This window comes from Eulemur rufifrons, chromosome 19 (genome assembly GCF_041146395.1).
Source record: "Eulemur rufifrons isolate Redbay chromosome 19, OSU_ERuf_1, whole genome shotgun sequence".
Classification (NCBI taxonomy): Eukaryota; Metazoa; Chordata; class Mammalia; order Primates; family Lemuridae; genus Eulemur; species Eulemur rufifrons.
Window position 1 is genome coordinate 79,874,007 of NC_091001.1, and position 25,121 is coordinate 79,899,127.

Below are 25,121 nucleotides of genomic sequence, written 5' to 3' on the forward strand. Positions count from 1 at the left end.
CCTCGCTGCCCACACTCCCGGCGGCTGAGGCTTGGGCAGAGTCCCTGGCGACCCAGTTTGGGGTGGGGCTGCAGGTGGAGGTCCAGTTCCCGTGGAGGCTCCTGTGGGAGCGGCTCAGAATCGCCTTTTCTCCGCTCCAGTGGCTGTCAGACCGACCGCGCGCATGACAGGCGTCCTCAGGGGCACGCCGGGGTCTGACTTAGTGCTGGTTGCTTAGCGGGGCAAACATTTTCCCTACTGTGGTTGCTTCATTCATTCAGCAAATGTTTGAGTTTGGGTACTTCCTACTGTATCAGATCTGAATCTGCTGATGGCAGCTGGGATTCTGAGAGTGGCCCAGAAAAATGTCCGTGTTGAGAGAATGGATTCCTGATCCCTTTGCCCGCCTGCAATCAGCTAGGGATAGAATCTGTGGGAAACTTGTTTTTAATTATTGTTATTATTTTTTTTACGCCCCCTCCTGCCTCCACTCTGTGGGAATCTTTTTTCTTTGTCCCTTCTTGCCACTCTCTCTTTGCCTGATATCTTCATATGAAAGAGGCCGGCCATTAAAATGGCTTAATCGGTTGGGACCTTGGGTGTGTCTCTCTTGCCTGTTTATCCAGTTTCCTTATAAGTAAAATATTTGCCTTTGAGAATTATTGTGTGAATTAAATGAGAGCTATTAAGATAAGGCTCAGATCCACTCTTAATGCTTTTCGCACTAGTGGGTGGCCCCCATCCCTATCCCCGTGTGTGTGTGTGTGTGTGTGTGTGTGTGTTAATATTTTTTTCTGGGATGTTTCTATTTTCTGGAATATTCGCCAGTACAATATGTTGACTATTACTTTAATAAAGTTCTTAACTTTAGTCAATACAATATATAAACTCTCAGGTAATTTAAATATGTGTATGTATTTAGAGACAGATTTTTTTTTTCCTTTTTTCATTCATGTTCTACTTTTGGTTAGAATTTAGCACCTGTACCTTCTCATTTTGGTACTTCTGGGGCATCAGGATCCCTTAGTTTAGCACGATGCTCATTGAACTCTCTTGATTGCACTGGCCATAATTTGAATATTTGAGCATACACTTGGTGTCACTTGGCATTTCCTAGAAAGAATGAAATACTGTAATGTTAGGCAAGGGTAAAAAATGCCAACAATTTGGCCAGAGTGTATTCATGGGGTTTCTAGAATGCATAGGTTATATTTCAAACAGGGGCGGATCATTTAATCCATTAAGTTAATTTCATCTCTGTGATTTTGGCAAGAAAAAGTAAAATGAATTGTTTAGTTGGCCCTAGCACATGATCCTTTTGCAGAAACCAGTTACAATATTTAAGAAATTAGTAAAGTTGTCCTTTTTAGGCTCTGAGAGATGTTTGTACCATATTAAGAAAATCTGAAGTTAGAATAGAATGTTAAGTCTACATGTGCATGTACGTATATGCATCTTCCTGTGTTTTGAAACAAATACATTGCCCATAGAAAATTGACTTTAGTTCATGACTTGTTTTTAGGATTTGAAGCACTTAGAACAATGAAAAAAGTCATTATTACATATACTCTTCTTAATTTGTTTTTTTATTAGATAGCCACACAAGAAAACGCCATGAAAGACACTGATATCAAGAGACTACTGTATACCCATCTTTTGTGCATATTTTCAATTATCCTAAGTGTCTTCATTCCATCATTCTTCTTGGAGAACTTCTCAATATTGGAAACACACTTGACATGGTTGTGCATCTGTTCTGGTTTTGTGACTGCCGTCAATCTAGTATTGTATTTAGTAGTGAAACCAAATGCATCCTCTAAAAGAAGTTCATTATCACACAAGGTAAGGTGTACTTCTTAATAACTGATTTTTAGATGGAGCTAGTGTTTCTTTTAATGGAAAAATACAGTATTAGTCAAGTCCTCACTGAGTTATTTGTAGTGAGTAAAGGAAACCTGGTATTTTTTTTTTTTTTTTTTTCAAATCAGTAGCCTGTTATTATACTTGCTGGAAGGCTGCCCACAATAATTGATAGATCCTTGCCATGCATTAGTTGTGGAATTATGACTTGTTCATTGGTTATTATACCATTATGAGTTGATATAATTATTGTTTTATGTCACCACTGAAAATAAATACATGTGAAAAAAAGAAAATGTGACCAATTTATATTCTCAAAAAAAAATAAATACATGTGGCAGTCTATTTTTAAACCTTATTCTATAAGACATGATAGTTTATTTTCATTTGTTTTTGCACTTCTGAAAGACACTTAATGGGTTTTTCGGAAATTGCAAAATAAGTCTTTTCTGTGGTAACTCTCATTTTGAACATGGCCTTCCTTGACTAAACAATTTAAGTTTTCAGATATTAGAATCAATGAAATATTCACTGCATTATAACATTTGGCTATTACTTTAATAAAGTCCTCACTTAACATTATTCCATACTATGTATAAGTTCTCTCTTAGGTAATTAAAAAACACCTTTACTGTCTTATTTAAAAAATTCAGTGTGTGTTTTATAATTATATCTTAAGCTCCAAATCAAGAAGGTCCCATGTGCTTATTTGTAGACATTCAGGTCTTTTTCCATATGAGTCTTACAGTAATATGAATGTGATTTGGAGGATTACTTAGCATTTTGCTTTTTTGGTGCAGTTTTCCCAAGAGTTTTGTTTTAAAATGAAAAAAGTTGTAGACATCATTTTTTGCAGATATTTCATGTATCATTGCATAAAAAGGACTATATGTTTTTGTATCCTAGCTCTCTGTTATCAAATATTTCATAAATATTGATTAACAACCTAGCTCAGTACATACTGTAGAAACAAAAACTCTTTTTGATTCTAATGTTGGGTAGACAGGTAGAATGGGGGGGTGATATTTGCCTTTTAGGCTTTTTACAGTCTGTATTAAGGGCTGGGTATGTGACTGGGCAGAGGATGTATGTTCTGACTTGAGGATACTGAAATCCAAAGAACATTCAATACTTTTTTTTTTTTTTTGAGACTGTCTCACTCTGTCGCCCAGGCTGGAGTGCAGTGGCCTCATCACAGCTTACTGCAACCTAGAACTCCTGGGCTCAAGCCATTTTCTGGCCGCAGCCTCCTGAGTAGCTGGGGCTATAGGCATGCACCACCATGCCCAGCTGATTTTGCCATTTTTGGTAGGGATGAGGTCTCATTCTTTCTCAGGCTGATCTTGAACTCCTGGCCTCAAATGATCATTCTGCCTCAGCCTCCCATAGTGGTAGGATTGTAGGTGTGAGCCACCACATGCAGCCATCTATATTTTTACACATTATGGGAACAAGTTGTATTTGTAGATAAAATTGAAGAATTTACCTATCATCCTTTTGGCATTCTCTTGAATCTCCAAATTATTATTTCTCTTTTAGGTAACCAGATTTTTGAAATGCTGTATCTACTTTCTTATGTCTTGTTTCACCTTTCATATAATTTTTGTTCTGTATGGAGCACCACTAATAGAGTAAGTTTGACATTTTTACCTGAAATTTATATTTTAAAATGCTCATTTACTAAACAGTATGCTAACTCTTGGCAATTAGAAAAACCTGTGGTGTGCTTAATGAATGACTCAAGAAAGGATACCAACATCACTGCCTTTCTTTAGCAGTGTTATTCTTTTAAAAAACAGTGGAATAACAATTTATTAAATGTTTTTATTATTTGGCCTTCTATTACTTAATTTCATGTTGGGAGAAGGGAGGGTAAGTGAGAAACTGTACTATACCAATAAATGGGTGGCCCTTAGAACCTCTAAGAGAACTTACTATGATATGTATGTTAATTATAATTAATATATGAGATCTTAGTACATGTGATTCTGAAGTACTTGAAAAGTTTGTTTTCTTAATGAAGGTCTATAGATTCCTTTATTCAAATACTTAGTAAGCCAATGTTTACAGTTTAAAGGTAAAATTTAACTCAATACTTTTTAATAACAGACCAATTTTAAGTTATTTGAAATCAAATTCATGAATATTTCTTATATAATGCTTATTATAGTTTAAGAAATGTCAGTTTAGCCATAATGATCATGGTGACATGAGTGATGAGGTATAATTAATTTTATATATTTATAATATATAATTATATGTTAATGTATTTATTAATTTATATTTTATAAGTTATAATTTATAATATATTTATAATTTTATATATTTATAATCATTATGTATACACACACTAAACTAACAGGTTATTCTTTTCTAGACAGGGAGGACAAGACTTTTGTAATGGGAAACGGTGGTTTCTAATTCATTTTAGAGTAGAATGTATGTGTCTGGAGCAGTGGTTCTCAAAATGTGGTCTTTAAACCAGCAGCATTAGCATTTTATTGAAATGCAAATTCCCAGGCTTCAGTCAGAAACTCTAGGGATGGTGCCCCCTAATCTTGAGTTTGTCCGGCTCTCCAGGTATTAATAGTTCCATTATAAGTTAAAGTTGAACCACTGGTTGTAGAGAAAGTTCCAGACACTATTAAAAAAGAGAGCTAATTGTCTAGAAATGGGTTTTTTCTTGCAATGGAAGTCTTAGCGTGGATCTTAGGGTCTTTAACGATTTTGAAATCTATTATTAAAACCAGATATTTGCTAAATTTTTTTGCATTTTGATAATAAAATCATCTATAGTCATCACTTTGGTGGGACTGATGGTACCTCTCAAAGTAAAATATAAAAAAATACTTTTAGATTTATTTATGTAACAAAGGTGGTATGTGTATATGTGCACCTTTAACACTTTTTAAAAAATTAATAAAGTTTTTTTTTTCTAGGTTGGTGTTGGAAACATTTTTATTTGCAGTTATCTTGTCTACTTTTACTACTATACCTTGTTTATGTTTGTTAGGACCAAACCTCAAAGCATGGCTAAGAGTTTTCAGTAGAAATGGGTAAGTTTTAATTTATATTTTAGTGATGTTTGAAATTTTTAAAAATCAAAGAAGTATTTTTCTATTCATGGCAGTTTACTGATTATTCCATGTGTGTTTTTCAGCATTGTATGGTTCTGGGAGGTGCCTTAAGAGGCTACTGTGGCTAGGGACTGGGGACAGGGCAGGCAGAACTACACGCCCCTCCCTCCACTTCAGCAAAATCAGCTCTGCTTTTTTCTGTATGGCGGAATTCCACTTAGCCTTTTGTTTGGAAAAAAAAAGTTTCTGCTACCAAAAGAAAGCTTTGAAAACCATTGCTCTGGGATAACTTGGTGCTGTGATAAAATTGCTACAAATAAAATTGCTTACATACATTTTGTAATGTAGAAATGGGGTCCACAACCTAAAAATGTTTTGTGTGACAATGACAATTTCTTGTTTAGCCTTTTTCATGGTAAGATATCAGAATGCAAGTTTTACAGGATTTAGTTTTCTTATCACCCATATATATTTTCAGCATGGCTAAGTTAACATTTCAGTTTCTTGAAAGGCATTAAAATGATATGTACCAGAAATAGCTGAGTTCGAATTAAGAAAACCAGAAGATTTTTTTGCTGCCCGTAATTTTGTCCTCTTTATCACTCAGCAGCAAAAACTTCTTGAGCACTTACTCAGAGCTCTGTTAAGCTAAGCTATATGTGGATTCTGAAGTATTATCAGGAAAATGCTTTCCCTGAGGAGCTTGCATGTTCAAGGGACAAAAATGAGATGAGCAAAATATACAAGACTAAAATTATGTAAACCCAACAATAAGTTCTGTAGGAGTTCAGAAGGGTAGGGGATCAATAAGAGTGGAGCTGGAAAGGGGAATGATCTGTGACAGACTTGGGTCAGGAGTGTAAGACTTGGTGAGATGGAGAAGGAAGGGAAAGACACCTCATGCAAGGGGAATGAATGAAAGCGTAGAAACTGAAATGAACAGGGTATTTTTGTGTGATTTGGAAGGAAAAGGCCCAAGGAGAACAGAGAATATGTGCTAGGTAGCTTAGCTTTCATAAATTACTGACTTTTTCCTTTTGAAGTTACTACTATTTGTTTGCCTTTAGAACCATCTTCTAGTATTCATAAAGTCTCCTGAAAACAGATGTGTAACAACTGAAAACTTTCCACATTGTTACCATAGTATCCCAAATGGAATTAATTTCTTTTAGCATTTTAGTCTGAAATTTTTAAACAGTGAAAATTGATTAAAATCTTATTGGTTTGGATTGATGATTTATCCAGTTTTAAATTCTGTGTCTCATAATTAATGTTGTATTTGGGGGAGAAATTATGTGATTTTACAATTTGTTCTGCTATAACATGGTATATATGTTCCTAAAAAATCACTGTGCTATGCAAAATGGCAATAAAAACCTCTGAGTTTATGAGAAAGTTGGGATTAGAGAAATAACACTCAAAAAATTGGAAAATGACACATAAAAAGAACATGGGAACTTAAAAATGGTAGCATAGTTTTACATGTTACATCTGCAGTCCCTAATCCCCGGCTTGTTATGTGGCCTTTTAGGGACTGGGCCACAGAGCTTCACCACCCAGCCCCCAGGCTCCTGGAAACTGCTCCCTGGTGCCAAAAAGTTTGGGGACCACTGCATGGTTAAGAAATACAGGTGTTCCTCATTTTATTATACATCACTTTATTGCACTTCACAGATACAGCATTTTTTACAAATTGAAGTTTTGTGACAAACCTGCACCAAGCAAGTCTACGTACGTCATTTTTCCAACAGCATGTGCTCACTTTGTGTCTCTATGTTACAATTTAGTAATTCTCACAATATTTTAAACTTTCTCATTATTATTATATTTGTTATGATGATCAGTGATCTTTCATGTTACTATTGTAATTGTTTTGGGGGTGACATGAACCGTGCCCATATATGATGATGAACTTAATAAATACGTGTGTTCTGACTGCTACACCAACCAGCCATTCCCCTATCCCTCTTCCTCTGTTCAGGCCTCCCTATTCCCTAAAACATAACAATATTAAAATTAGGCCAATTAATAACCCTACAGTGGCCCGTTAAGTGTTCAACTGAAAGGAAGAGTCACATATCTCTCACTTTAAATCAAAGGCTAGGAATGACTAAGTTTAGTGATGAAGACACAGGAAGCTGAGATAGGCTGAAAGCTAGGCCTCTTGTGCCAGTTAGCCAAGTTGTGAATACAAAGGAAAAGCCCTTAAAGGAAATTAAAAGTGCTACTCCATTGAGCACATGAATGATAAACCAGCAAAACAGCCTTATTGCTGAAGGGGAAACTTTCAGTGATCTGAATAGAAGATCAAACCAGGCACAATATTATAAGCCAAAGCCTAATCCAGAGCAGGGCCCTTACTCTCGTCGATTTTTATGAAGGCTGAAAGAAATGAGAAAGCTGCAGATGAAAAATTTGATGCTGGCAGAGGTTGGTTCATAAGATTTAAGGAAAGAAACCATCTCCATAACATAAAAATGCAAGGTGAAACAGCAAGTGCTGATGGAGAAGCTGCAGCAAGTTATCCAGAGACCTAGCTAAGATGGTTGATGAAAGTTGCTACGCTAAACAACAGATTTTCAATGTAGATGAAACAGCCTTATAGTGGAAGAAGATGCCTTGTAGGACTTTCATAGCTAGAGAGAAGTCAATGCCTAGCTTCAAAGGACAGGCTGACTTTCCTCTTAGGAGCTCATGCAGCTGGTGACTTTAAGTTGAAATCAGTGCTTATTTACCATTCAAAAATCCTAGTGATCTTAGGAATTATGCTAAATCTACGCTGTGCTCTATCAGTAGAACAACAAAGCCTGGACGATAGCAAATTTGTTTGCAGCATGGTTTTCTGAATATTTTAAGACCACGGTTGAGACCAACTGCTCAGAAAAAAAGATTTGTTTTCAAAATATTACTGCTCACTAACAATGTACCTAATCACCCAAGGGCCCTGTTGGAGATGTACAAGGAAATTAGTATCCTTTTCATGCCTACTAACACAACATCCATTCTGCAGCCCATGGATCAAGGAGTAATTTTGACTTTCAAGTCTTATTACGTAAGAGATATATTTCATAAGGCTGTAGCTGCCAAAAATAATGATTCCTTTGATGGTTCTGGGAAAAGTAAATTGAACACCTGGAAAGGATTCACCACTTTAGATGCTATTAAGGACATTTGTGATTCATGGGAAGAGGTCAAATATCAGCACTAACAGGAGTTTGGAAGAAGTTGATTCTAACCCTCATGTATGACTTTTAGGGGTTCAATACTTCAGAGGAAATAACTGCATACATGGTAGAAATAACAAGAGAACTAGAATTCGAAGTGGAGCCTGAATTGCTGCAATGTCATGATAAAACTTTAACAGATGAGGAGTTGCTTTTAATGAAGAGAGAGAAAGTAGTTTCTTGGGTTGGAATCTATTCCTGTTGCAGGTGCTGTGAGTAATGTGGAAATGACAACATAGGACTTAGAATATTACATGAACTTAGTTTATAAAGCAACAGCAGGTTTTGAGAAGACTGACTCCAATTTTGAAAGAAGTTCTGTGGATAAAATGCTATCAAATAACATTGAATACTATAGAGAAATCTTTCTTGAAGGAAGTCAATCAATGCAGCAAACTTCATTGTTGTCTTATTTTACAAATTTACCACAGCCACCCCAATTTCAACACCCACCACCCTGATCAGACAGTAGCCATCAACATGGAGGCGAGGCCATCCAGCGGCAAAAAGATTATAACTTGCCGTAGGCTCTGATGATTATTAGCATTTTTAGCAATAAAGTATTTTTTAATCAAGGTATGTACATTTTTTGGAGACATAACTACCATTAGACACTTAACATACTACAGTATAGTGTAAACATAACTGGGAAACCAAAAAATTCTTGTGACTATTGTGCTATTTGCTTTATCGCAGTGGCCTAGAACCTAACCCTCAATATCTTCAAGGTATTTCTGTACATAAACATTACATTAAATATGGCTCTTTTCCTTGGAAAAGACTTGAAGTTTGCTTTTGGAAGTAGATATGGGAAAGTTTGCCTCTCTCGAGTTATTGTGAAATCATAAAGATGGTCGTTGGAAATCTGAGGGAAAATTAACACCAGATATGAGTGGGTGTGGCTCATGACACATGCAGTAAACTGAGGTAGCTGGGAGATGGTCTTTTTAAAAACAGTATTGAGATATAATACACGTACCATACATGTCACCTATTTAAAGTATGCAATTCAATGGTTTTTAGTATATTCACATATATATTACCAGAGTCCATTTTAGAATATTTTTATCACCTCAAAAAGAAACTGTAACCCTGTATCTTTTAGCTATCACCTCCTTGTCTCCCCACCCTGCCCCCCAATCCCTGAGCAACCACTGTTCTACTTACTGGGTCTATAGATTTGCCTGTTGTGGAAATTTTATATAGATTGAATCAAAATGATCTTTTGTGACTGCCTGCTTTCACTTAGCACAATTGTTTTCAAGGTCCATATGTGTTCTGACATATATCAGTACTTTATTTCTTTTTATGGCTGAATAGTATTCCATTGTATGGATAAATATACCACATATTACTTACCCGTTCATCAGTTATTGGACATCTGTGTTCTTTCCATATTTTTATTATGAATAAGCTGCTGTAAACATTTGTATATAGGCTTTTCTGTGGACATGTTTTTATTTCCCTTGGGTTAGGCCTAGAAGTGGAATGTCTGGGTTATGTGGTAACTCCATGTTTAATCATCTGAAGAACTTCCAGACTGTTTTCCAAATCAGCTGCATCGTTTTGCATTTCCACAGCAGTATATGAGGGTTCTAGTTCCTCTATATCCTGTACAACACTTATTATCTGATTTTCTGATTATCATATCCTAGTAGGTATGAAGTGAGTTACCCATGAGAGGGTAACTTAAGTCTTCGTGTTTCCATCATACATTAGTGATAGTTCAATTTCTTCTTAGCACTTTTATCATATTTCAAAAATTTACTATAGATAGCATGTCAAATTTTGAATGAGGTAGGAAATAATTTGATAGATTAACTTGTTTAACATTAGAGTCGGCCTTTTAAATGTTCACTTTTATGCAAAAATATTTAAAAATTCAAAGATCTGATGGCTCTGCAATGATAACATGAAATATAAAAAACCAATTACTACACTGGCCGGGCGCGGTGGCTCACGCCTGTAATCCCAGCACTCTGGGAGGCCGAGGTGGGCGGATCGTTTGAGCTCAGGAGTTCGAGACCAGCCTGAGCAAGAGCGAGACCCCATCTCTACTAAAAATAGAAAGAAATTATATGGACAGCTAAAATATATATATAGAAAAAATCAGCCGGGCATGGTGGTGCATGCCTGTAGTCCCAGCTACTCGGGAGGCTGAGGCAGTAGGATCGCTTGAGCCCAGGAGTTTGAGGTTGCTGTGAGCTAGGCTGACGCCATGGCACTCACTCTAGCCGGGGCAACAGAGTGAGACTCTGTCTCAAAAAAAAAAAAAAAAAAAAAAAACCAATTACTTGTGTTATATTGAAATTGTCCCCATATGCAGTTAGCATTATTTATGTAGAATCACAACTTTAATTTCAAAGAATTGTATTATTATTTAAGGAGGTTGTACAAAATATGTGAATAATACATTTTCCTACTGAATAATTTAGAACAGAATTTAAAGTTTTAATTTGAAGTTCTCACATTATAGTTCTAATTCATAAAATGTATCTAAAATAACTTAAAGTATTGATTGAAGATTTTAGAGTTTTAAATATTTTTATCATTCATCCTGTTTTAATACGTAAAATGCAATAGAGTTTTATGTATTTTTAGCTTAAAGGTGGCCCTTTTAGTATTATGGCAATACGATTAATTTAGATGTTCAGTGTTAACAGGCCAATTTTGAATTAGCATGGCATCATACTCAGTGTTGAATCAATATAAATGTTTTATACTATTTTTAGGTGAAATAATTATATACCAATTTTTAATGTATTTGTTTACATGTTTATAGGAAACAATATTGAGCAAATAGATGATAATCATATGAAGACCAAGAACACAAATACTTTGAGCTGGAGAACTGTGTAGGAATTACATCTCAAGAGTAAAGGATCACTTCTGATACTACTGAGATGTAATACATAATTAAATGACACTATTTTAACAAGATTATTCCTTAAAGTAAATGTAAAGATACTCCAGGAAAACAAAACAAAAGAATATTATTGTAAAGAAACTTGAAACTTCATTTGGTTTCTTAAAATATTCTGCCAACTTCTTACTGGTGTACTTATTACTGAATATATTCAATTTGTACTAGTTTAATTCAGTTTGTTGCCTTGGTGTTCTAGTTATTGTGGGTTTTTTTCATTTGCAGACTTTATCATAAAGGAAAGTGATGATCTGACTACCATATACCGGTATTTTTCACTGAAGCTTGTGTTTCGATTTGACAGTTCTTTTATGGTGTTATTCCAATGTTTAAGTTAGAACCTGATCACTTTTGGTGAACTAAATAGTTTCCTGAATAGGACTAAACACAAATCTGTGGTGATCTTGCCAAAGTGAAAACACTCAATAAGACCTATTTGTGTAGACAGAGACAACAAGCCTCTTTTTGTAATCTTTGTCAAAATGGATTTTATATTTAAAAAAAAACACATGGACATTAAGAGAGAAAAGACTATGAATGACCAAAAATTTATTCAGATAAAAAACAGGTAATTTAGCCTGAATGTGAACATAAAAATTTAGTAGAAAAGAAGCATTGGTTTTAATATTCATTCAGTGGGGAAGGGAAAAGTTTATATTAGAATTCTGTAGAATATCTTTAGCCACTAGGAGGAGTTGTACAGTGTTTCATTTTTAGTTGAAGAGATCAATGGTTTAAAAGATCAAATCCATTTCAACAAACACTTTTGATAACTGCCTATCTAAGCCACGAGTGTTTACTTATGAACTACCCTCAGGTGCCTGTTACAGTGTCTGGCACAGTAAGCACTCAAAATGGACTATTTATTTCAATTAATGTTTGAGATAGTGAATTCTAGTGGAGTCAAATAATTTGGACAGGTACTTGGAGCTCATTGCCATGAAGATTGTTCTGTAACATTGCTTTAGTCAAGTTTTAAGTTTGTTCACAGTAGACAGTGAGCCATTCTATTCTCAGCCCCGTTGACTGTACATATATGTTCCTTAACTGTGAAAAAATTAGCCAATAGCTATAGAATTCAGATGACTTAATTATGGAAACTTATAAATGAGAAAAAATCAGTATCAGTGATGCTATAAATTAGTTGATAGAAAGGAATTTACCTATTACATTTCCTTTTATCTTAATCATTTCTTTATTACAAAAGAAATGTGTTTAGTAAAAATTCAAATAACAGAAAAAATACCGAAACAGATCCTAATAATCCTGTCAAAGAGGCAATGAACGATTACTACCAGATTTTATATTCTTCTGATTTTGTATATGCATACAACATATATATAATTTTAAGACAAAAATATTAATAGTTAAGCTAGTCACTGCTTTATAACTTGCTTTTTTCCTCACTAATATGAATATCTTCATCTATATGTGTATGTAAAACCTACCTCTTCTTGCATAATATCCTTAGTATATCTTTATCTATAAGTAACACAAAACTTCAGATTATTGGTTTGAGCAATAAGGAAGCTGATGTTGTCACTTAACAGAATTTGGCAGATTCTAGATACAGATAGGGTACTATTAAGCTTCTTATTGATTCTCTTGGTTATTGTCCTCAGGCTGGTAGTGAGATGGCAGCAGCTTCTCTTCCTTGAGTTTTCCTAATCATTGGGAAAGAGAATGGGATCACCATGATTTAATTATTAATAATTAGTCTAATCATCAGGGTTGAGATGAATGTTGAGTAGTTAATCATCATTACAAGTATTCCATGTACCATGATTTATTTAATTTTCTACTGAAGTTTATTATCAAATTTTCATGATTATAAATAATGTCGTTATGAACATCTTTGTACCAAATAATTTTGTATACTTGTGCAAGGGTTTCTGTAGACTAGATTTTTAGAGAATTCCTAGATCAAAGGAAATTGATAGACACTGTCAAACTAAAGTTCTAATTTGAAATATGTATATACCTACATATATATTCATACCAACAGAGTGTAGGTTTCCCTGACTCTTCTTCAGGCCTGTTTACTTTTTATCAATGTATCATGGCTGCTGCCTCCAGGGCTCTGCCAAGGGGGCAGACTGTGTACTATAGTCGCTTTGTCTGATTTCTAAGAGGAAGCATAAACCCTGTCCACGAATTTTTAAAAGTTTAATTTATGGAGCTACCATTTATTAAATTTCAGCTGAATATTACTGATTGAATCACAGATATAACATTTATCTTACCCTGTCTCCATGCTCTGTCCCTGCCTCATGCTACAGAAAACTTAATAGAAAATAATAGCCAGTCCTCAAAAGGCAGCTTTGAGGCAGGGAAATTGGTGCTAGTTAAGATGGGAAGACAGCTTCAAAGATAATTCATTCATTGTATCTGAGCAGGTAGGTAGTCAAAGCAGTCTGCCCATGTGAAGTGTCAGCAAGATAAAAAGAAATGACATGGCAACCCTAAAAACACGCTATAGAGGAAGGAGGAAAAAAGAGCACGCAAAAGGCAAAGAATCTGGCCAGGAAGAAAATGCTACCCAAGGAACAAAAACAAACAAAAAACCTCTACAGTTTACCATGGAAAAATATTATTAAGCATATAGATTCAATAAAATAAGGGCTAAGATAATGAAACAATGAAGTGGAGAAGTTGATTGAAGAATTAATGAAATAAATTGAGAATCCAAACCACACCATTACAGATCATAAATTAGAAACAGCAAGAAACAGACAAGTTAGGAAATCAAGTTTTATCATGGAGAAAAGGGTTGAGCTAATCAAAATGAATGAAGAGTAGAGAGGGAGTTTGGAAGAATAAAGCAATTAGAGAAGATATGATAAATATAGAGAAGAGACAAAAGAGATTCAAACATAAGACTAGTTAGTGCCCCTAATATACAAAACAAAAAATATTTCAAACATATGATAGAAGATACTTTCCCCAAATGAAAGAGTTATTGAATTGTACCTTAAAGGGACTCACTATATTAAGAAAATATCGAATGAATTAGGGTTGCAGAAAAGAATGTAAATACTATAAAAATAATATAAGCAATAGAAGTTGTACGGTGGGGCAGGGAGAGGCGGAGAAAATATAATTGTGCCCCCCATATACCCAGCTATTCTTGCTATCTCCAGATGCTGAGCCTGTTTGGTACAACCTCTTGAGGGAATAAGGATTAAATGAAATTCTACCTGCTGAACAATTATTCCCCACCTTACACGTAGCCCTTCTCCCTGCTTGGCCGAAATACTGGCAGCCAGGCTTATACCATCTAGGCAGACTATTGAAATATTTTTCTGGAGAAAATAGTACAAAAGAAAAACTTATAGAAACTGACATTTAGGGGGTGGCTCTAAGGAAAATCAGGGTTCCTGCCCAATCCCCAATACTGTGAAGCCCAGTACTAGTTGAGTCATCTTACTCATGCACAGTGAGCATCCAGTCAACTATTTAATGTTTCACTTTGTTTTGCTTTAAAATGGCCTTACTGAGATATAACTGTATTCTGTAAAATTCACGCATTTAAAGTATATAATTCCATGCTTTTTAGTATAGGCACAATTGTACAGCCATCACCACAATCTAATTTTAGAACATCTCATCGCACCAAAAAATTATATTTACTATGAGAAAAGAAATGTAATTGTGGTTTACTGTGTAGTTCATTGTGATTAATATTTTCATAATCATGATAATGTAGAGACACTGTGCTGTTGATCCAGCCAAAAGGGGGACATGTTACCATTGAAGAGGTGACAGTGAGTCAGGAAGAAATGGCTATGTGGAGGTGAGGGCTTATGGGTAAAAGGTGCTAAATCCTCTTCTCTCATAGTAGAAAGCAGAAAGTAACTAAATCTTGAAAAATCTATACTTAATTTATAGTCTTTTAAATTTGAGGCAAATAGAAGAAGCAGCAAAAAGAGTATCTGCCCCAGGAGCAGAAATCAGGAGTGAGCAGAGATGGAGGCGGGAGGAGGGGATGGGTATATTCACACCTAATGGGTGTGGTGTGCACCATCTGGGGGATGGACACGCTTGAAGCTCTGACTCGGGTGGGACAAAGGCAATATATGTAACCTAAACATTTGTACCCCCATAATATGCTGAAATTTAAAAGAAACAAAGACAGGATGTAGAGTTTTTTATTTTTAAAATTAGGTCTTCGTTCCATTTTTTCTACATTTATTACATGTAGGATCATAAGCACTCCTGGATACACCAAAAAACAAAATAGAGGACAACCTTTTGGATGTTTATACTTTTTATTTTAATAAACATAAGATGGCCACAAGTGTGCTGGAACAATGAAAAATGTGAAGACATGGATCTTGTCCCTTAACCCAAAGAACTTGGAGCTTAGAGGTTAGAAAGATATGTACATAGATTTTCCTTAAACATCTCTGATCCTGTGTTGCCTTGATTTAAAACCTTCAGTAGCTCCTTTAGTTTGACATTTAAGTCTTTTCTAAAATCCTAACCTAAATCTACTACAGTGAGATACCATTTCACACCCACTAGTATGACTATAATCAAAAAAGATAATGACAAGTGTTAGGAGGGGGTGGAAAAATTGGAATTCTCGTACACTGCTGGTGGGAATGTAAAATGGTTCAGCCACTTTAGAAAAGTCTGGCAGTTTCTCAAAGGATTAAACATAGTTACCATATGACCTAGCAGTTCTACTCCTAGGTTTAATCCCAAGAGAAACCAAAGCGCATATCCATACAGAAACTTATACATGAATGTTCATAGCAGTATTTTTCATAATAGCCAAAAAGCAGAGATGACTCAAATATCCATCAACTGTTGTGGAATATCCATACAAGGGAGTATGATTATGGGAGGGTGGAGGAGGGGGGTGGATATATTCATGCCTGACAGGTACGGTGGGCACCGTCTGTGGGGGTAGACACGCTTGAAGTTCTGACTTGGGTGGGGCAAAGGCAATATATGTAACCTAAACATTTGTATCCCTGTAATATACTGAAATAAAAAAAAAGAAAAGAAGAAGGAATGAAGTACTGATTCATGCTACAACATGGATGCACCTTGAAAACGTGCTAAGTGAAAGAGATCAATCACAAAAGACCATATATTATATGATTACATTTATATGAAATGTCCAGAATAGGCAAATCCATAGAGACAGAAAGTAGCTTAGTGGTTGCCTAGGGCCGGAAGGAAGGAGAAATGGGGATTGACTGCTAATGGGTAGAGGGTTTCTTTTGGGGTGATGAAAATGTTCTAAAATTGACTATGGTGGTGGTTGCACAACTCTGTGAATATACTAAAAACCGTTGATTTGTATACTTTAAATGAGTGAATTGTATGGCTGGAAAAGGATTGTCTAGGGTAATTTTTTACTATAATAAAGTTGTTTGTTTTTTTTTTTTTTTTGAGACAGAGTCTTGCTTTGTTTGTTGCCTGGGCTAGAGTGAGTGCTGTGGCGTCAGCCTAGCTCACAGCAACCTCAAACTCCTGGGCTTAAGCGATCCTACTGCCTCAGCCTCCTGAGTAGCCGGGACTACAGGCATGCGCCACCATGCCCAGCTAATTTTTTCTATATATATTTTAGTTGGCTAGATAATTTCTTTCTATTTTTAGTAGAGACGGGGTCTCGCTCTTGCTCAGGCTGGTCTTGAACTCCTGACCTCGAGCGATCCACCCGCCTCGGCCTCCCAGAGTGCTAGGATTACAGGCATGAGCCACTGCACCCGGCTTAAAGTTGTTATTTTTAAAAATCGTAACTTTATTCTGCTTTTCCAGCCTTATTTCTCATTCTTCCACTCTACTTCAACCAATTTCACTTAAATTCTCTTGTCTGCAGTGCTTTTTCTTCAGTTCTCCAGTTTAAAACCTAACACTACCTATTCTTTCAAATCCAGCTGAACTTCCTCCTCCTCCATAAGATAGAAAGAGTAAATTCTTCCCAGCAAAAAGTAGTCTCTGCTCTCAACCTCTACCACAGTTTATGTCTCCAGGCACATCACTTTATGTATTGCAACATAGAGGAGTTGTGTGTTAATTGGAGGCTTACATTTGTCAGCCATGTATAATGAGAAATTACCCTAGAAATTGCTGGAACAGTACAATTCTCTTTATATTCCTCTTGGCTAATTTTTTTTTTTTTTTCTTTTGGTCTTCCAAGTTTGTAATAGATCTCTGTTCTACTGCATGCTAGCTGAAAAAACTGACTTGCATTTATAGGTGTTATATAAAACAATAATAATAATAAAGCCCAGTAAATAGTACAAATTTGGATATGCAACAATTGGCTCCAACCTCTTCTTAGCCCTAGTTCTTAAAGGAAACAAGCTAAGGCTCGTATCTTGTGTAGTTGAAGGGGAGGGTGGGTATGAGATGGACAGGTGATAGAGGGATTGGTTTATGAACTGACTTGTCATCATTTGTGACTTCTTTAATTCAGTGCATATTTTGCGTGTAATAATTGGGCTGTTTGTAATGAAAGAAATCATCTACAAAAACGAACGTTTTCCCTTTTTTACCCATGCTAGCTGGAAGATGCTGCTTTTCATTAACTTCATAGTAACTCAACCCTACAGTTTAAGCAATTGAATATTTGGGCCCCACTTTATTGTACTGTGGTGAACTTTTACTCTGTTGTAAAAGTTCCAGACCCATGTTCCACGTGACTAGGTATTCATTCACACTATGAGGAAACCAAGACCTACTAAAAGAATGGCAGAGTTATCTCTTTCCATCTTTACATTCTAATATGTGCGCTTAGTAAATAGGAATGGTAGGCAAAATCACTGGACCTTTTGAAATATTTTGTTCTTATTCCCTACCCCTTTCCTACCAAATTGAGTTTGTTCGTTTAAATGAAATGTGCTGTAGGAAACACTAGTTGAATAGATGATGCTCCATCTATAGAATAGAGTACTGTTATAGCTGTCACCAAGAGAAAACAGAAAACCAAAACTGGTTTATAACTTGATGCATAAGAGTTTTGTTTTGAAGGATGTGTGTGTATACATATGCATTTATGTAAAGATGCATATATTCTTCAAAACAAAATTATGTGTATATTTGTTCATGTATAAAATATTTCTGGAAGAATCTGTAATAATTTGGTAATAGTATTTGCTCTGGGGAAAGGACCAGGAATTGATGATAGGGGTGGGAGGAAGACTTACCTGTCACTGCAAATGATCTCTGGTATTATTTGACTCTTACTGTGTGCACATATTACCTTTCCAATGGAAAAACATTTATATCTTCTTACCAATTAATTGTTAATAGTTCATGGTAAATATTTATATATCATTTTGAGATGCTCATTTTAAATGAACAGAAAAATGTGTATAGTTTTAATTTGTGCTACTGCTTGTTTGATTCTTCAGAAGCTAAGATATATACCACCAGTGATGTACATATTTGTGTTTTACAGAGTTACATCCATTTGGGAGAATAGTCTCCAGATCACTACAATTTCTAGTTTTGCAGGAGCATGGCTTGGAGCACTTCCTATTCCACTGGACTGGGAAAGACCATGGCAGGTTGGTTTCAATTACTTAAAGCAAACATTTGTACAATGATAGTAAAACTGAAGAAGCAAACTAGTCTGTATATATATACTGTTTTGTTTTCAATTAAGTACGGATACTGATTCCCTCTGTCACTGTAATTTAAACAGCTTCTTATTGTGGCCTGTCCCAGTGCCTCAGTCATCCAAGTTAGCCTGGTTCTATCTTCCAGTACTATTTTTTGTACATGTATCAGTGAATAAACAAGCTTATTTTTTGAATACATATAGGAGTATTTAAAAACTTAGACTAGAAGTTGTAGAAATTCCCTATTTTCAGCTTTGATACTCAATTGCCCTTGTGGCCTTAGTTCATATTTTTTTAAATTGATTGAAGGCCAAGTTTGATGTTGATCTTGAAATATTTTTTAAAAGCATATAGCAAAGTAATTTTTGAAATAGCATAATTTTTTTTTTTTTGAAACAGAATCTGGCTCTGTTGCCTGGGCTAGAGTGCCATGGCGTCAGTCCAACTCACAGCAACCTCAAACTCCTGGGCTCAAGCAATCTTCTGCCTCAGCCTCCCCAGTAGCTGGGACTATAGCATGCACCAGCAGGCATGCCCACCTAATTTTTTCTATATATTTTTAGTTGTCCAGATAATTTCTTTCTATTTTTAGTAGAGACGGGGTCTCGCTCTTGCTCAGGCTGGTCTTGAACTCCTGACCTTGAGCGATCCTCCCGCCTCAGCCTCCCAGAGTGCTAGGATTACAGGCGTGAGCCACTGTGCTGTGCCAGAAATAGCATAATTTTTGATATGTGATATCGGAGGAAGCTTACATCAGATTTTTCGTTTTCTATCACAATGAAATAAAGCTAATGTGCTAGGTAAATAAAGCATAGTGCTAGGTAAAGCACTATGAGATAAGTGTTCTTTTTAGTCCCATTTTACAGATGAAGAAACTGACACCTAGAGGATATGACACCAAGGTCACTGAACTAGTAGGTGATGGTTATATCTTTATCTTAATAGTAATGTCTTTGTGGTATGTCATCATATGGTTATTTATAATTTATTTAACAAATTCACTATTGATCGTTTAGATTGACAATATTTTACTATAATAAACACTGCTGTGATAAACTTCTTTGACTCTGTAGCTTCATGAATTTTTCTCATTATTTTCTTAGGGCAATTATTCCCAAATAGAATAATGGTATTAAAAAATAAATTTATATTTTCTTTTTCTAACATGAAGAGAATGTTTTTCTGATCACAAGGATAATATATATTTATTTAGAAATTTTAAGCAATATTAAAATCATTAAGGAGAAACTAAAAATTACTTTTTTCCCAACCACCCAGAGGAAACCTCCATTTGTATTTTAATGATAATTTTTGCAGCTCTCTCTCCATGTGAATGTAACTATTCGTAATACACATGTTATTTTTAATTTGCTTTCTTCCTCTCAACAGTATACTATGGAGCTCATTCTATTATCAATGAAAACTTATATATATGTAATATTCCATTATTTGAGCGTGCCAATTTTTTATGAAAGAACATTTAGATTGTTTTCAGTGTTCATTATTAGTATTTTATTATTATTAATTATAGTTATTATGCTTAAATATACATCTTTGTGTGTTTATCTAATTTTCTCTTTAGGGTAAATTTCTAGGTATTTATTGAATGGCTGAATTAAATCTTTGATAGATACCTCACTTGCCAAATGTGGGATCCAGATTGTGTGTCTTGCACCGAGCTGCCTACCTTTAGGTCCACTCTTTGTGCTTTTGTTTAGATGTTGTGTCTCCCACACAGTTGCGTTATTCTTTCATATTAAATAAGTCTGTTGGATTTGACCTTCCTATTGTGATTCTTCATTCATTATGTGAAATACCTGGATGGCAGTTTGTGATTTATAAAGATGTTGAAAGATTTCTAGTGATACCCAAAATCTATTGCCAATTTACTATTCACATGTCAGATGCAGGGAGCTATGCTATGTTATCAATACCATGTGGCAAGAAAACTTTCTTAAATAAAAAAAGGCCTTCTGAATTTTATCAGTGTATTGTCAGTTAAAGATTATTAAAAAGAGACAGCAGAGCAGCTTTAGAGGTAGGTGAATGCATACACAGCAACCAAGGAAGAAGAGAGCTTTATGCAAAAGTGAGTGGTCAACAATGTTGAATGTTCAGTGATTCCTGAAGTCTAAGCTGGAGGTTTGGGGTATGTGGTGTCACAGATACCTTTCCTACAGTTTTAGTGCTAGTAAAGGTTTCCTGTACATTTCCTCAGCCGTCTCAGTGATTACTGGGAGATGGGAATTTACCTGTACTCAAGTTGGTATCTTATGGACATCGTCTACACATAATTTCATTCAACAGCTTGTGAATGATTTCTAAATTGGGGACAATCATAATCATTGAAAAGTATACATGGAAAATTACTTTAAATTGTAGTAGATTCATGACTTCAAGTATTGCAATTAAATCTAAATACAAGTATTGATAAAGCACCATAGGACATCAGCTTTAATGAGTTGGTAAGATAATGTATCATAAACACATCAGTTTGTATATAGATAGGATAATTTGAGCATAAACGTTTGATATCGTATACATAATTTAAGTCTTTTCTGTTTACACAACTACGCAGAAGTAGAAATTGAATTATGGGGATTAGATGTGCTTTATAAGATCTGAGTTTAGGTTTGCTTAGAAAATATATATGTTAATTATTTATAATCCAATTATCCGTTTGGGATTGTTCAGGCTTTTAGCTATTGACTCATTTTTCTACCCCAGTATTTGTTTACAGTGAGGGGTAAGCTGGATCCAAATTGATGGTATCAGACTTTTAAAATTAATATGAAATTTCCATTTGAATTGACTGTTTAAAAAGATCTTCTAACTGGCTAACTCAAATTAACAAGAGTTGGTCTTCATTATGAATGTTTCATTCAGCTGGAATATTACTGGCTGCTTAATTATCTTACTGTTGAGTTGCTTTTAGAGTATTCCAAATTAATGGCCCACTTATTCACTATCATCTTTAAAATTATTATACATACTGTTGAGGGACTGATAGAATTGATGTATAATTAAAAATATTTTATTCATAAAATCCTTACCTGCCCTTGGCCCTTTTAGCAGTTATTTACTATTAAGCTAAAGAAAAGATGAGGGTTCATTTTTTTCTTTCACTTTTTATTTGCAGCAAAGTTTTTTGTTTGTTTTTTGTTACTGTTACTTTGTAATAATTCTAACTACACAGAACAGAATCAGCCAGAGAAGAAATAACTCAGATAAGGGAATATGGCATTTCCTAAAAGTAGAGATTTTACCAGAGAAAAATTTTGTAAACTAGTACTGTATACACTTTATGACCTAAAATATAACATGTACTAAGAAGAGATTTCAGTTCTTTGTTCCTTATAGCCCAATACAGATTTGGTATGTTTGTGGTAAAGTAAGCTGTTCGGGATTGTGATCTGGTTTTACTTGTATTCTAGTCAGAGAAACAAGAGTATCTGGTTAAGCACTTATGCTTTCTTTAAACACACACAAATACACATATACAAAACCCCACAAAAATTATTACATACTGTAATTCAGTTTTCTCAACTTTGAACTCAAATCTGACTTTGTATAACCTTCCTGAGGCCAAGCATAAGATAATAATGATGAGTTCTGTAATGAGCTGATTCAAGCATATTTATATTTTTTAAATTGTTTCTTCACTAAATGATTGGAAAGGCCTATTGAAAATATGTAATCTCAATGAAAAAGTATTTTCACTTCATATAAATCTTAAGTGATTTTAAGTAATGACAGGTGATCAATGACATTCAGCATCTTTGTGGTAGGAGGAAGCCTTGCCTTTGTAGAAGGCAGCACGGGGATTTGGTTAAAGAGAATATGGGAAGGGTGGCTTCCCACTACATTGTTGGTCATCTTTGTTGTTGTTGTTTATAATATTTGAAAGTCATCTTGCTTCTCTTGCCTGCCTTAATTATTTGTCTTAAAATTTCAGCAAGAAAATAACATTTGAATTTCTCATAACCCAGACAATCTCCTTCACTCCTAGAGAGAAAGCTTATAGTATAGTTACTGACAAAATAAATATTTGGACTGCAGAAAATCTTTGTACATTATAATTTAATGTTGTAATTAAATAGCTAATCAATAAGTATTTGTTGAGTTATTTCTATGTGCAAAGCATATATTCTAAGTAAGTATAACAGATATTTAAATATCACCCAGGCCTAGAATTTAATCACTTGATAACAGTAATTTAGATTCAGATTGTGATTTAGATTTAGATTCAGATTTAATATGCTTTGAACATTTTGTAGAATATGTAGCTATGAGCTGGAAAATGTCTTAATTTTTTCTTTTATCAAAACATGGGCTCGTATTTCATGTTATAAAAAATTAGTGGAAGGTTAAGAAATGTTGGTTATTTTGAGCAAGGAAAGTTACCATGAGGTTGTTAACCCCACGTTTTATTAGTAGGTAGGCAGATAACATGATGATTAGGAGCTCTGGCATCAGATTACTGGATTCAGATCCTGGCTCTGCCACTTGCTAGAGAGGATTAAGTAATAAAATCCTTCTAAAATACTTAGCTCAGCACCTGACACATAGTTTTTACTTAATTCATGTTATAGGCATTTGTGACCTACAAAGGGAGTAGTTTAATGATTATATTTTTATCTTTCCAAAAAATGCAAATTCTATTATTTATTTGAATTCTCTTGTTAGAGAGTATGTTAATTGTCTCAGTGTGTTGTTTTATTCTTTCTGCCCGTCAGTCATTCAGTTGGCAGAGTAGGCTCTTAATTTGTCTATTTCTCTGGTATTTAGTTATACCAATTTAGGGTATTTGGATTTCATACAATTTTCAGTCCTGTCTGACATTTCATTCAGATAACAATAGAAAGAAAATGTAACGTGTAGATCTGTCTGTGTACCATGCATGGGGCATGGCACTATCACCCAAGTAATTTAATGCTGACAACTGTAGTGCGAGGTAGTTTCATTCCCATTTGTTCACACTAGAAAGTCAAAGTTGGGGAGAGGAGAAGTACACATCTTGCTGGGCATTACTTGGCTGGTAATAAGACAAGACAGCCCCACGACACTATGGCTTTCTTCATTGCTGGAGACTGAAACACAGCTTTTCTTTTTTAAAAATGGTCATAGCTTAGGTCTCTTTGGAATAGCTTGAGTAGTTACTATATTGCATTTCTTTCTCCACTTTGTTTCCTTTAAATTCCATGACCACTGTGGTGTCTGTATTTTAGGCCAGAATTTAATACATTTGTAGGAGAGTATTTAAAGCTAATATGGAATGCTTTTGTGCCTAAAAAAACCTACAGATGCCTTTAAACTATGGGCTTCAATGCTACTATCTCCAAAAGGAATCAGACAACCAACTCTCTTCTAGGATACTTATTTCTTTTAAAGGTAAAAAGAAAAATTGATATTATAAAGTATTTTAAACTGAACTTAAAATTTTTGTATTTTAGACACTTGAGATTATCTTTGAAACAACTAAAAATTGTTTAAAAATATATATACCTATTCCCCCTCACCTTACCTATGAAGCATTGTTGTATTTAAAAATCCTTTTTTTGTTTTCTTCAGTTTTACCAGGTGAAATATTTATTCATTTTCTAAAGTTACAGATGCCATAGATAATTCTTTCATAAACTAAAACTAGAGATCATAGGATTATAACTAAATAAATTATTGCAAAATGCTGGAAGGAGGGATAAAACTGAGCTTATGGATTCGATTGATTGAAGAGTTGCATGTTTTTAGGTTAATTGGTATTTGTTACCAAAGGGACTATACTTTGTTTTAGACCAAAATAAAATATTAATGTATGTTACGATTTATAAGTTTCAAGCATAGGAAAAATGTTTAACACTTAACTGACATAAATGGTTTTGGATTTATAAGGTATGTTTATTATAGGATAATCATGCTGATAATGCTCTGCTAGCAGACTTTCGTGTGAGAGAGCATAATGCTGGCCAAGTTAACTCATTTGCATGAATTGTGTCCAGGACTATTTAGTGTCACTTGGACAAGAATTCCAGACCAGAGACGACAACTCCACAAATAACTATTCCTAAATCTGTATTCTTAGTCATAGGAGAGTGGTCAGAGCATACACAGCTAAGTGCAGATTTATAAGCAAATATATCATCATATATCCAGATGAGTAGATTTGTCTGTGCATGTATTTCTACATCAGAAAATAGCATTTACTTTAGGAGTATCTGGAAAAACACATTGCTCAAGACCAAATTCAGAGAATATAAGTGATCATTTAAAACCAATAGATCAGCAGGCTTTGAAGGATGAATTCTGTCAGTCGTGCAAAAATGTAAATTTGTGGTAAACACAATCAGCGAAACAAACATTGAAAAGTAGCTCAGGAGAGATTTAGAACTAGCTGCCTGGGTTTTATCTTCCTTTTTATCTGAAAAGAAAGCCAGTAATCCTAATGTTTGTGAGTTGTTCTAAATGTTTCTAGCTGTTCCGA

General features: G+C 34.8%; 1 protein-coding gene across 1 annotated transcript in view; it reads left to right on the forward strand.

Moving 5' to 3' along the window:
* PIGF (phosphatidylinositol glycan anchor biosynthesis class F) overlaps positions 1-25,121 on the forward strand; it is a 31,922-nt gene that overhangs the window by 326 nt on the left and 6,475 nt on the right. Inside the window, exons 2-5 of the mRNA XM_069493879.1 lie at positions 1,573-1,821; positions 3,379-3,470; positions 4,779-4,895; positions 18,481-18,589. Coding sequence (XP_069349980.1) covers positions 1,594-1,821; positions 3,379-3,470; positions 4,779-4,895; positions 18,481-18,589 — 546 coding nt within the window. The 5' untranslated portion in view covers positions 1,573-1,593. The remainder of the gene's footprint in view (positions 1-1,572; positions 1,822-3,378; positions 3,471-4,778; positions 4,896-18,480; positions 18,590-25,121) is intronic.